This window comes from Rana temporaria, chromosome 4, assembly GCF_905171775.1.
Source record: "Rana temporaria chromosome 4, aRanTem1.1, whole genome shotgun sequence".
Classification (NCBI taxonomy): Eukaryota; Metazoa; Chordata; class Amphibia; order Anura; family Ranidae; genus Rana; species Rana temporaria.
The window spans coordinates 121121958-121134804 of NC_053492.1; the positions used below are offsets into that span (position 1 = coordinate 121121958).

Consider the following 12847-nt stretch of genomic DNA (forward strand, 5'->3'; position numbering starts at 1 on the left):
TCTTCCTTTTTTTTGTTTGCTTGAAAATTACAGAACCCTCAAACATTATACAGTATGTTTTCTGAAAGCTGAGGCCCTGGAGAATGAAACAGTAGTTGTTGCAACTTTTTATGTTGCATGATATTTGTGCAGCTGTTTATCAAATGCAGATTTTCTGGGAAAAATTAACTTAGATGCACTTTAGTGCACAAAAACACAATACAATACCCAATGTTTTGATAACATATAAAAGATAATGTTGTGCCGAGTAAATAGTTACCAAAAAGTCAAGATTAAAATTTTTGCAAGCCTGTGAAATGACGACAAACTAAAAATCTCCATAAGCAACACTTTCAAAGCTTTTACAAATGACCAGTTTAGAGTTAGGCTCCATTCACACTAATGCTTTTTTTGGTGCATTTTGCAGAAATGCAAAGACATTTTTTTAACATGGTTTCCTATGGAACATGTTCACATCAATGCTTTTTTGTGCCTCTGCATTTTTGGAAAGGGTCAGGGACTTTTTTCCAGCAAAAAGCAGTGTTTTGCATGCAATAGGATTCAATGGACCTGCATCTAAAACGCATTTTGGTGCGATTTTGGCGCGATTTACATTTTGCAGGGGTTTTTTTTCAACCTGTTCATAGCTGGTTGTTAAAGGAAATGTAAAAAAAAAAAATACTTGTTAAAAAAAAAAAACGCAAATCGCGGTAAAAACGCACGTCAAAAAACGCAGCAAGCACTGCAAAAAGCATTGCAAAAACACTCAAAAGCAACATGCATAGGTGTGAATCGAGCCTCAAACACAAGCTCTTATGTTAGAATTATTGCCTTTACTCTGACGTTCGCAGTGATACCTCACATTTGTGGTGCAATTGCTGTTTACATTTGCGTGCGAAACCTATGTGCACATTTGCATTTGCACATGAACACGGGTAAAAAAGGCCCTTTACAAAAAAATAAATCAACTTTGTTTTCACAAGGGATGAACAGCATTCCTTGTAATAGTTTGGGGCAGTGACAATTACTCTTTAAAGATTGATTAGGGGTCTATAAGACCCCTGATCCCTTCTCAGCCCTCCGAAGCATCCGATCAAACAGAGATTGATTTAATAAGATGCTTGCCTGGTTGCTAATGACCAGTAAACAAACAACCAACACTGGAAATCATAGTTGCTTCCAGTTTCATTTGAGGAAGGAGAGGAATTTGTTCCTCCTTCTCCTTTGTGCTCAACCGACCCGACTGCTTGCAACAGACCTGGACTCCCCAGGGGAAAGGGAAATCAGAGTACTGGTAGTAGTTACCCTGTAAAAGCCCTGTACATCTCACAATCTACTTATTCCTGTGCTGCACATAGCCTGTGCAGAGGGCAGAGCTGTGGGAGGGACCTAGCAGGCTCCACCCACCACAGGCTGGGCAAACCAGTCATCCTGTACAAGGTGAGAGCGCAGCAGTGACTGGTCTCTATTAGGCCCCGTACACACGACCAAACATGTCTGCTGAAACTGGTCCGCGGACCAGTTTCAGCAGACATGTTTGGCCGTGTGTAGGCCCGAGCGGACCATTTTCGGGCGCCCGGACATGTACGGTCGTCTGTACAGACCTACCGTACATGTACCGCCATCCCTCGCATGCGTCGAATGACTTCGATGCATGCGTGGAAGCATTTAAAAGGCAGGCCGGCCAACGTTGCCGCGTCATTGTCGCGGCGACACAGCGTCATCGATGCGGCGACACCGCGGACACGCCCCGCGTATTGTTTACGCGCGGACTTCTGTTCGATGGTGTGTACAGCCATCGAACAGAAGTCCCCGGGCAGACATGTCCGATGAAAACGGTCCGCGGACCGGTTTCATCGGACATGTCTGCTCGTGAGTACAAGGCCTTACAGGAAGCTTGCAAACAGAGGCTGAGTTATACATTGGATTACCAAACAGATCTAAAAGAAATATGCAAAGCACATCAAGATTCATGTAAAAATACATGTGTAGCACCCCCCTAGGTAGGTGCTAGAAGAGAAAGTATAGTTTTTGGTCTTTCTGCTTACCAGGAAGATGGTCAGGTAAAACTTAGAGTGTTCTCTGCCTACCAGGGAGCAGGATCTATTGGTTAGGTCTGCTCATGGTGCTCAGGTGAAGCTTAGCTTGTTTGACTGACCCTCACTGACCCCCAATAGGGAGACATATTAGACAGTGGAAAGGGACAAGTGAGTGCACAGGCTTTGTTACAGTCCTAGCTATTGGCAGAGGAAAAGTGCTGCATTGCATGCTGGGATACTGTATAAAAACCCATGGCACATGTGCTCAGGGTGAGTTGTATCGGGGAGCAGAGCCAGGAGGGAGGGTGCGGTTGCCCTCTCCTCTGTGGAGGCTTTCGTGCGGCCTTGGGTGGTCGACCCAAGGGCCTAGAGTTAAAGAGTCACAGAGAAGCTGAATCCAGAGGTTCTGCAGAGCTGACTGGAATCAAGACACCAGCAAGGATTTGATTCTGCCTACTGTGAGTACAGATCTGTGTTTTTGGCTCCTGTCAAGTGAGGGTCGCCCCCTTCAGCTAGAAGAGTCAGCAGACAAGTGTCAGTCAAAGGGATGCTAGAGAGTGTCCTGAAGATAATGTAGTGCATCAAGTCTGCTGCCAGTGAGAGTAAGAAGACTTAATTCCTCCATACATGTGGCAGTATGATTAAAGAAGTGTGACTGCCTCCACAAAAAATCCAGTGAGGCCAAGTGAGAGTTGTCCTTATACACTGAATAGTTCAAGTTGGAGTATCCCACTAATCTATTTTCCCATCCAAGTTCCAAATAAAATACAAAAACACAAATACCCTGGACTGGTCATTGAGTAACTAGCAAGCGGGGGTAAGGGGGTAATAAGTGTAAACCCCTAGCAAGCAAAGTGGAAACCCTAGCAACCAGCTGCAGGTAACTAATGTTGAAGTCAACACTCAGCAAGCCCTGTATTTAGACAATATTTGCTTATCCTGGAGTTCAGCTTTAAAACCCAAATCCAGCTAAAACATATTTTTCGTTTTGGATAGAATGTGGAGGGGTTAACTCTTTATGTCTGTACACAGTTGAGATATTCATCCCCACTTTTTAATTGATAAGTGTCAGACAAAACAGGAAATAGGGGGAAATCCCCCCCAAGGGGAAAGTGAAGAAATATCAGCACACCAAGGATTCCTCGAAAGGGTCCAAAGCTTTAATTTCGTGGTCACATGGTAAACATACAGCAACATTTCAGAGCCATACAGGGCCCCTTTGTCAGGCAAGTGACGGTCACTTGCCTAACAAAGGGGCCCTGCGTAGCTCTGAAATGTTGCTGTATGTTTATTACGTGACCACGAAAATAATGCTTTGCCCCCTGTTGAGAAATGCTTGGTGTTCTGATGAACATTCTTCACTTTGATCATCCACGGTGTCCAGCCTATGGTAATTACAGCACCCAGCACTACTGAACAGCCAGTTTCTTGAATGTGTGCTTGGGGAATATTGCACTTATCTCCCCCAAAGGGACACAATTTGTCTGTGTCTCCATGTTGGCGATGGGTGTCAGACAGAATAGATAGCACGGTAAAATCTCAGCAGGGACACAGACATTACAGTATTTAGAATCTGGCAGATGTTCTGACCCTTCCTTTGTCTACAATTAACATTTTTGTTTTGTGGCTGGAGGTTGGCTTTAATGTACTTTATAATTATTGAGTATTGATGAAAATACAGACTATGTATACAAATCTATACATTGTATCATATAATATACTCAGGGCCGGATTAAGAACATCATGGGCCTGGTGCTGAGGATTTTGGTGGGGCTTTTTATAAAAAAAATTATAAAAATGCAAACAATTTTACATAACATATTACCGTATTTATTGGGGTATAGCGCGCTCCCGCGTATAGCGCGCACCCCTAAAGTTGCCCCGAAATTTCTGTGAAAAAAAGATTTTTGTACTTACAGTTTGGTGTCTTGCACGGCGTCCATCGGCGGCCCCATCGGGTCCGGCGTCCGTCTGCGGCTTCGGGTGTCCTCTTCGCTGGGTCCGGCGTCCTTCTGCGGCGTCCTCCTCGCTCGTTTCCCGCTTTCCTGCCCCGAGTTTGAATACTGCGCCGGCATATACCGAGCGCAGTACACTCGCGTATAGTCGGCAATGCTCGGGCTGACGTCCTGGACGTACAGAATGTGAGCGCGAGTGTAGCCGAGACTGCCCGACTATACACGAGTGTACTGCGCTCGGTATATGTCGGCGCAGTATTCAAACTTGACGCGGGAAAGCGGGTATCGGAGTATATCGCGCACCCACGATTTTGCCCTGATTTTCAGGGAAAAATAGTGCGCGTATACGCCGATAAATACGGTAAATTAAATAGCGAGAGAGAGGATAAGAGAGAGAAAGGGGGGATGAGAGAGAGAATGCACATGAGCATGCGTGGGAGTGACATCAACGCAGCCCGACCAAGGTAAGTGACCGAAGGCACTGGACCCCGAAAGGAAGACCGGGTGAAGATGGAAGCACCCGGAACCATAGATGATAGGAGCCTTATTTTGACCAGTGGTTGGGTAGGACTTCAGCAACCTACCCCCCCCCCCCCCAAATTTTCTTAAGGTAAGGGGCCTGGAGCTCCAGCTCCAATAGCCCCTATGTTAATATGTTAATCTGGCCCTGAATATACTTCATATAATTAAAAAAAAAAAAATTATCTGCAAAGTCTTCATATTTTTGTATTGGGTTTTGTGAAAAATAACTGTTGCGCCTGGTGTTGTCAAACAAATATCTATAAAAGGAAACAATGCATAGACACATTCATAGAGAAATATCTCCACCAACAAGCAAATCTGGTTTGTCTAAGTGTGTCAGGTAATAAGGTTACACCAGAGAAACCAGAGAATTTACTCATTGATAACTTCCTCCAAGAATTCTATGTAGGGAATAGAGCTTTAGAATGTCTTTAAACTCTCTGCCCTGTCTTTTTGGGGCAATTCACAAATTGCAGCGAGTGATAATGCTATCGGCACGCGTTGAATGGCCAAGCATAGAAGGGGGAGACATGACACTAGCGCTGATACTTATCATACCAGCCAAATTTTGATCAGTGTATAGCCAGCATGTATTTCTTTACATGCTTCCATAATACAGAATATGAATGCACAGAATATAAAAAGAGGGAATCTATGTACAGGAGTACAACAAAAGCCTGACTGCGGCTTCATTTCTGCCTCCTCTATACAAAAAAAAAAGGTTTGGCAAGAAGGAATTCTACATTATGTCTGGACAAAAATAAAAGCCCTACACCAGAACCACGTAGTGTCAAAAATGTGGCTTGTGTGGTTTTAAAAGCAGATTTTCACCCACAAATTACACTCACCATCATCCTTTCCTCATCCCCGTCCTCGTTTGCCTCCTCCAACGCCACTATCTCTCCCGGAGTGACTTCCGGGTATCACTGCTCCGGCGCTGTGACTGGCCGACACAGCGATGCGCATGGGAGCCGGCAATGACGGCATGATCACCTTCACTAACGGCACGCCCAGTGCACCTGCGTCGTTGTCTATGGCGCACATGCGCCATAGACTTTTGTGCCCGTTTTTGGGAAAATATTTCCTGAACCGTGTAGGTTAAGGAGATATTTCTTGCACCTACAGGTAAGCCTTAATCTAGGATTACCTGTAGGACCAAGTGGTCTGTAAGGGTTTACAACCACTTTAACATATTTTTTATGTTTTGACGAACCCTTGCTAAAATTCATCCAAAAACAGTGGAAAACCAAATCAGTGGAAAGCTGCACTTTGGTGCCAAACTGTTGGCTCAGTCAAGTGGCGTTAGCCTAAGAGCTATGCAGGCATCATCATATTAGGAGGCCAATCAGCCACAGCCAAGGGAACCCCTAGACCCATGTGCAGGAACCCTATTTGAGAATGTTTTTCATAGAGAAGAGATGTTCTGTAGCTTACAAAGAGAGCTGGGAGCAAAACAAACTGATAACACTGCAGCAAAAAGCTGAGATCACAGAGAGTATGCAGCTCACTAGATTTCTGGCAGATGGGTATTTTCTTGCATTCATCAAACAGATACAAAACACTTTCTAAAGTATATTTTACAGACCAAAATGGTAAAATGTTTTACATTGTTTGGGTTTAGGGATTATTCACATGGGTGCAGAGACCTAAAGTGTCCGTGGACAGTCCCTCGTAATAAGGGACAGTTGGGAGCTATGCTGTACAGTTGTCCGTGGACAGTCCCTCATAATAAGGGACAGTTGGGAGCAATGCTGTACAGTGTCCGTGGACAGCCCCTCGTAATAAGGGACAGTTGGGAGCTATGCTGTACAGTGTCCGTGGACAGCCCCTCGTAATAAGGGACAGTTGGGAGCTATGCTGTACAGTGTCCGTGGACAGTCCCTCGTAAAAAGGGACAGTTGGGAGCTATGCTGTACAGTGCCCGTTTATGTGCCCGGAATTGACATACATTCGTTCCGCCAGCAGCCTGCTGAAGATCCAATGACAAGAGCAGCTGTACTGATTTTCCTGCACATCCAAGTGTGACAGATGCACAGTCCTGGATGCAGGGGTCAAGTCCTGGAGAAAAAAGTGTGGGAACTCACACCCAAGATCCACTCCCCCACCAAAAATTTTTTTAAAATTATCCGTTCATATGCATAATTACTAAAAGCAACTTCTTTCTAAATCCCGCGATAACTCGCGGCAGACCTCCTGGAGACATTGCGGCATCGAGGAAGTGACGGAATACGGAATCCATATACAGGAAGCGGCCAGTAATATAAAGGATTACGAAGGTTCGCCTGCCCCTGACAGTGACTCGAGCTGGGCATCGCCGCTTAGTGAAGGATTGGCTCGGGCTGCTCGGCTGCTCTCGTCCTGCAAAGGGAACTGAGGGTCAGATCCACAAAAGGCATACGCAGGCGTATCTGCTGATACGCCATCGTATCTCTGTTTCTATCTATGCGGCTGATTCATAGAATCAGTTACGCATAGATATCCCTAAGATCCGACATGTGTAATTGTTTTACACTGTCGGATCTTAGGATGCAGTACCGCGGCCGCCGCTGGGGGGAGTTTGCGTCGTAAATTAGCTTCGGGTATGCAAATTAGGAGTTACGGCGATCCGCGTTCGCTACGTCGCCGCTAGTATAGTTTCCCGTCGCAAATTTACACTTTTTTTTTGCTGCCCTAACTTTAGTCAGCAAGTGTATTGCTGTTTAAAGTATGGCCGTCGTTCCCGCGTCGAAATTTAAAAATCAACGTCGTTTGCGTAAGCCGTCCGGGAATACGGAATTACGCTACGCGCGTCGCCGTTCGAAAAAATGACATCACGGTGCGCAAAGCACAGCGGGAGTTCGGAAACGGAGCATGCGCAGTACGTCCAGCGCGGGAGCACCCTAATTTAAATGGGACTCGCCCCATTTGAATTGGCCCGCCCTGCGCCGGCCGGATTTAGGATACACCGCCGCAAATTTCCAGGTAAGTGCTTTGTGGATCGGGCACTAACTTTGCGGCGGTGTAACTTAAATCCGAAAAAATAAGTTGCGCCCGGGCTTCGTGGATCTGGCCCTGAGTTCCTGCTGTGAAAAAAGTGCAGGAACTCCGTTCCCACGCGTTCCCGCAGGACTTGAGCCCTGCCTGGATGCAGTTTGTCCATGCATCTGTTCCTGCAAGGTTGTAAACAGCTGGATGTGAAAATCCATACAGCCATTGCATCTGTTTGCCTGTCATTGCTTTTTTTAAAGGGTTGCATCATTTATCTTTTTGCAATATTCTTTTTATCTCTCAATCTGCTTGTGAGTAATCTCTTTGTCAGTAACTTGACTGCCTCTTCTCGGTGCCTCCCTCCCCACCTTTGTGTCTTCTTCGGTCTTATTTTCTTAATTAATGCCATATTCACATCGCCTCATTAGTAAATCCTAATGCACAATTTGTCTGGGCCTGGCAAACAGGCTTTTCCAAGTCACTGGGGTGTCTCCCGCAACTCTCCACCACCCTGTCTTGTTTTAATTCCTCCCTCAATCAAGGGGTGGAGAGCAGCTAGTAACTGCACAAAAATAATACACTTAGAAGAAGATAGAGTCGGGTTAGTCATCAGAAATGTCATAAACTCTATAGGAGACACATTTCCCAATTGAGGACATTTTTATTGGACCCTTCTTCCACCCACTACTGGACTATGGTAATGTTACTTTCTCATGTTGCAATGTGTATGCTTGCGCCGTGTATCCGAGGGGGGATGTTTAGACTAGTAGACAAAGGCTTATCGCTATTCCCTTGTAACCTTGCAGTGAGGCAAAAAAACAAAATATTTCAAGGCATTTTTTTTTTCAAAGCACGTTTTTCTCACGCACAGCCAGGTTGGCTCAGAGGTTTTGTGACAGCCAGACTCACGGCTGATAATTTGTATCTAGTTGTTGTACTATGTGACTCACAAAGGGATCGCTGAGCTTCCGCCAAGCTTTACTGGTGGATTAATAAATCATATATAGTGATTATATTGTTGTTGCTGTTGAGTTTATATGGATATTCCTACTCACTCACATTTTTGTTATGACAGAGTACTTATGGTGAAGTTTGCTTTTTATATTGTGCGTGTTTTTGTTTTGTTTTTTCGTAAGGTAGTAAATGATTGCACATATGCTATGAAATTAGACTCTGTTTGGGTTATGTAAAGCATTGCTATGTGACTGTTCAATTACCCCTCTATGGCACTTCTCAAATCTTTTTTTGTTTTAGGCAGCATCTTGAACTTTATAATATAGTATGGACCCCATTCATTGCAGTGCCAGGTTTTGTAAGCCAACTGAACCGTGACCTAAGGCTATAATATGCTAATTAATGGCTGATTTTCCATTGCTTTATACAGTTTTGCTCCTGTAAAAGCATGTTTTGTCATAAGAAATATACACTGGAAACTGTTCACCTCCAAAGGCACCTGAATTTAATTTAACCAGGGGTAATTTGTATTACAGTTAGATTTGTGGATGACATATGGGGCGGTTATTTACTAAAGGCAAATCCACTTTGCACTACTTTGCACTAGTGCAAACTACAAGTGCAAAGTGCACTTGAAATTGCACTGAAAGTGCACTTGGAAGTGCAGTCGCTGTAGATCCGAGGGAGACATGCAAGGAAAAAAAAAAACAACATTTTTTGCTTGCACGTGATTGAATGATAAAATCAGCAGAGCTTCTCCTCATTTCAGATCTTCCCCTCAGATCTACAGTGACTACACTACAAGTGCACTTGTAGTGCAGAGTGGATTTGCCTTTAGTAAATTAACCCCATAGGGGTTGATCTACTAAAGGCAAATAGACTGTGTACTTAGCATGTGCAGTTGCTCCAGAACTTAGTAACTGAGGAGAAGCTCTGCTGACTTCCAACCTTATGTGCAAGCAAAAGTGTGTTTTTTTTCCCCTGCATGTGATTAGATATTTTTTGTAAAGTGAAACTTTAGCTCATTCACTAAGTATTGGAGAAACTGCATTTTCAAAGTGCATAGTCTGTTTAGCTTTAGTAAATCAACCCCATAGTGTTTTTAGCTCAAGTTTCCCTAGATAACACAAAGAGGGTTATTTACGAAAGGCAAATGAACTTTGCACTACAAGTGCACTTGAAAGTGCACTGAATGTGCACTTGGAAGTAAAGTCCCTGTAGATCCAAAGGGGGGCATGCAAGGAAAATAAAAAACAGCATTTTAGCTTGCACATGATTGGATGATAAAATCAGCAGAGGTTCTCCTCATTTCAGATCTACCCCTTAGGGCCAGGTCACACTAGACGCAGTTCCGTACAGTTTCGTGTGCATTTTTTCTGCAAAAAATGCATGCACAGTGTTTTCCATTATTCCAATGAATCTAGTTGGCTCTAGTTCACACCATGCAGTCAGTTTCCGGTCAGTTTCTGCACCGGAAACTTATCGGAATTTGGGAGCCCCCTCAAATAAGGGGGCCCCCAGATACCGGCCCCCCACCCTAAGTGAATGGATATGGGGTACATCGTACCCCTACCCATTCACCTGGAGGCAAAGTGTTAAAGTTAATAAACACACGACACAGGGTTTTTAAAATAATTTATTAGTCTGCCAAGAAGACGTCACAGAACAGCGGGCTGGCCGCCGCTAGTAATTGAGCTAACACACGAAGATAGCGGCAGCCAGCCCTGAAGGAGAAGGTACCGGAGAGCGGGAGAAGAACCGGGGTGCGCCGAGTCAACAGCGGAGAGCGGCGAAGATAGAAGAAGACCCCCTGAGAGCGGAGAAGACCCCCCGGAGAGCAGGAGAAGACCCCCGGAGAGCGGAAGAAGAAGCCCCCCCTGGTAAAAGAGCTAAAGAAGACAGGGGGGGCCCCCGGAGCAGACTAATAAATTATTTTAAAAACCCTGTGTTGTGTGTTTATTAACTTTAACACTTTGCCTCCAGGTGAATGGGTAGGGGTACGATGTACCCCATATCCATTCACTTAGGGTGGGGGGCCGGTATCTGGGGGCCCCCTTATTTTTTTTTTTAAAGTGTATTTTGTGCGTGTACTCGAGAGAGGAGCCGGACTGCAGGATTTGGGAGTAGGCAGGCCTCCCCCAGAGGCAATCTGCCACCTTTCTCCATGCCCCGGGTGGCAATGGTGGGTGTGTGAGGGGGTCCTCCCACACAGCCCGCCCTACCTGCTCCGCTTTGAAGCCCAACGGGGCAGAGGGACTCCCTATAAGGGAGTGAGAGGATCTAGCCCGCTCAACCAGCCCCGTTAGTCCTTCGCCTCTCTTTTTAGAGACCGCGTGGTCAAAGTGCGTGCATGTTAACCCAATTTAGAGTGCGTGTAAGTGTGGTGGTTTTTGCGGGAGGGGGGTGGGCGTACTAAGCGCAAGCTTACCTCGCATAGCACACCCACCGGGAGCCGGGCTGAGACCACCAAACTCAATTCACATGTAGCTGAGACCGGGATCCGAACCTCTAGCTGCAGAGGTGAATGGCTTGTCAGCGCAGTGCCAATCGCGTTGAGCCACCGCAGGTCCCCGGGGGGGGGGGGGGCCCCCTTATTTGAGGGGGCTCCCAGATTCCGATAAGCCCCCCGCCGGCAGACCCCGACAACCAATGGCCAGGGTTGTCGGGAAGAGGCCCTGTCCTTATCAACATGGGGACAGGGTGCTCTGGGGTGGGGGGGCCCCGCAGTGCGCCCCCCTGCCCCAGAGAACCCAACCCCCCCATGTTTAGGGCATGTGGCCTGGTACGGCTCAGGAGGGGGGGCGCTCGCTCGTCCCCACTCCTTTCCTGGCCGGCCGGGTAAGGAGTGCTTTAGGTACGGGTCTGGTATAGATTGTAGGGGGACCCCCTACGCAGTGCCGGGACAAGGTAATTTGGTGCCCAGGGCGAACATGGAAAACTGCGCCCCCCCCACACACAATATTTTCGGGCCAGCAGCACAGCAGTGGAGCTCATTGTGGCAGTCAACAATTGCTTAACCTGCTATCATCTAGCCTGCAGAGACTGTATTAGGTCTAGAGGATAGCAGCTTAGGCAGTTCCTAATGGCTCAGTCCCTAGGATCAGTAAAGGAAAATTGCCTACAGGCCCTCTTACCAGACCCAGCGAAACTTCCGCAGTAGTGTAGCATGTCTGTACCCTGGTAGTGGCTCAGCGTGGCTCTCTCTGGTAGGTCTGGTTAGCAGCGTGGCTCTCTCTGGTAGGTCTGGTTAGCAGCGTGGCTCTCTCTGGTAGGTCTGGTTAGCAGCGTGGCTCTCTCTGGTAGGTCTGGTTAGCAGCGTGGCTCTCTCTGGTGGTGCTGGTTAGTAGCGTGGCTCTCTCTGGTGGTGCTGGTTAGCAGCGTGGCTCTCTCTGGTGGTGCTGGTTAGCAGCGTGGCTCTCTCTGGTAGGTCTGGTTAGCAGCGTGGCTCTCTCTGGTGGTGCTGGTTAACAGCGTGGCTCTCTCTGGTGGTGCTGGTTAGCAGCGTGGCTCTCTCTGGTGGTGCTGGTTAGCAGTGTGGCTCTCTCTGGTGGTGCTGGTTAGCAGTGTGGCTCTCTCTGGTGGCGCTGGTTAGCAGCGTGGCTCTCTCTGGTGGTGCTGGTTAGCAGCATGGCTCTCTCTGGTGGCGCTGGTTAGCAGCGTGGCTCTCTCTGGTGGTTCTGGTTAGCAGCGTGGCTCTCTCTGGGGGTTCTGGTTAGCAGCGTGGCTCTCTCTGGTGGTGCTGGTTAGCAGTGTGGCTCTCTCTGGTGGTGCTGGTTAGCAGTGTGGCTCTCTCTGGTGGCGCTGGTTAGCAGCGTGGCTCTCTCTGGTGGTGCTGGTTAGCAGCATGGCTCTCTCTGGTGGCGCTGGTTAGCAGCGTGGCTCTCTCTGGTGGTTCTGGTTAGCAGCGTGGCTCTCTCTGGGGGTTCTGGTTAGCAGCGTGGCTCTCTCTGGTGGTTCTGGTTAGCAGCGTGGCTCTCTCTGGTGGTTCTGGTTAGCAGCGTGGCTCTCTCTGGTGGTTCTGGTTAGCAGCGTGGCTCTCTCTGGTGGTTCTGGTTAGCAGCGTGGCTCTCTCTGGTGGTTCTGGTTAGCAGCATGGCTCTCTCTGGGGGTTCTGGTTAGCAGCGTGGCTCTCTCTGGGGGTTCTGGTTAGCAGCGTGGCTCTCTCTGGGGGTTCTGGTTAGCAGCGTGGCTCTCTCTGGTGGTTCTGGTTAGCAGCGTGGCTCTCTCTGGGGGTTCTGGTTAGCAGTGTGGCTCTCTCTGGTGGTCCCTTGGTACACTCCTCTTTCTGTTTCTGTCTTTTGGAGCAGTTAAGTACTATCATTCATTCCCCCAGCAGAGTGCATGCTGGGAGCTGTAGTCCCTTTCCTGAGAGGCTGGCCGGAGGCGGGATGGGAACAGTGCGAGGAGGGGTGGTGGACGGCACCCAGGTGA

General features: G+C 47.5%; 1 protein-coding gene across 3 annotated transcripts in view; it reads left to right on the plus strand.

Annotated features, from left to right (window-relative positions):
* ARHGEF4 (Rho guanine nucleotide exchange factor 4) overlaps positions 1–12847 on the plus strand; it is a 259115-nt gene that overhangs the window by 15013 nt on the left and 231255 nt on the right. Inside the window, exon 1 of one of the 3 annotated variants that reach the window (XM_040348981.1) lies at positions 7930–8159. The exons of the other annotated variants lie outside the window; for them this stretch is intronic. Coding sequence (XP_040204915.1) covers positions 8157–8159 — 3 coding nt within the window. The 5' untranslated portion in view covers positions 7930–8156. Of the gene's footprint in view, positions 1–7929; positions 8160–12847 lie in introns of those variants that run through there. 3 annotated transcript variants of the gene reach the window in all.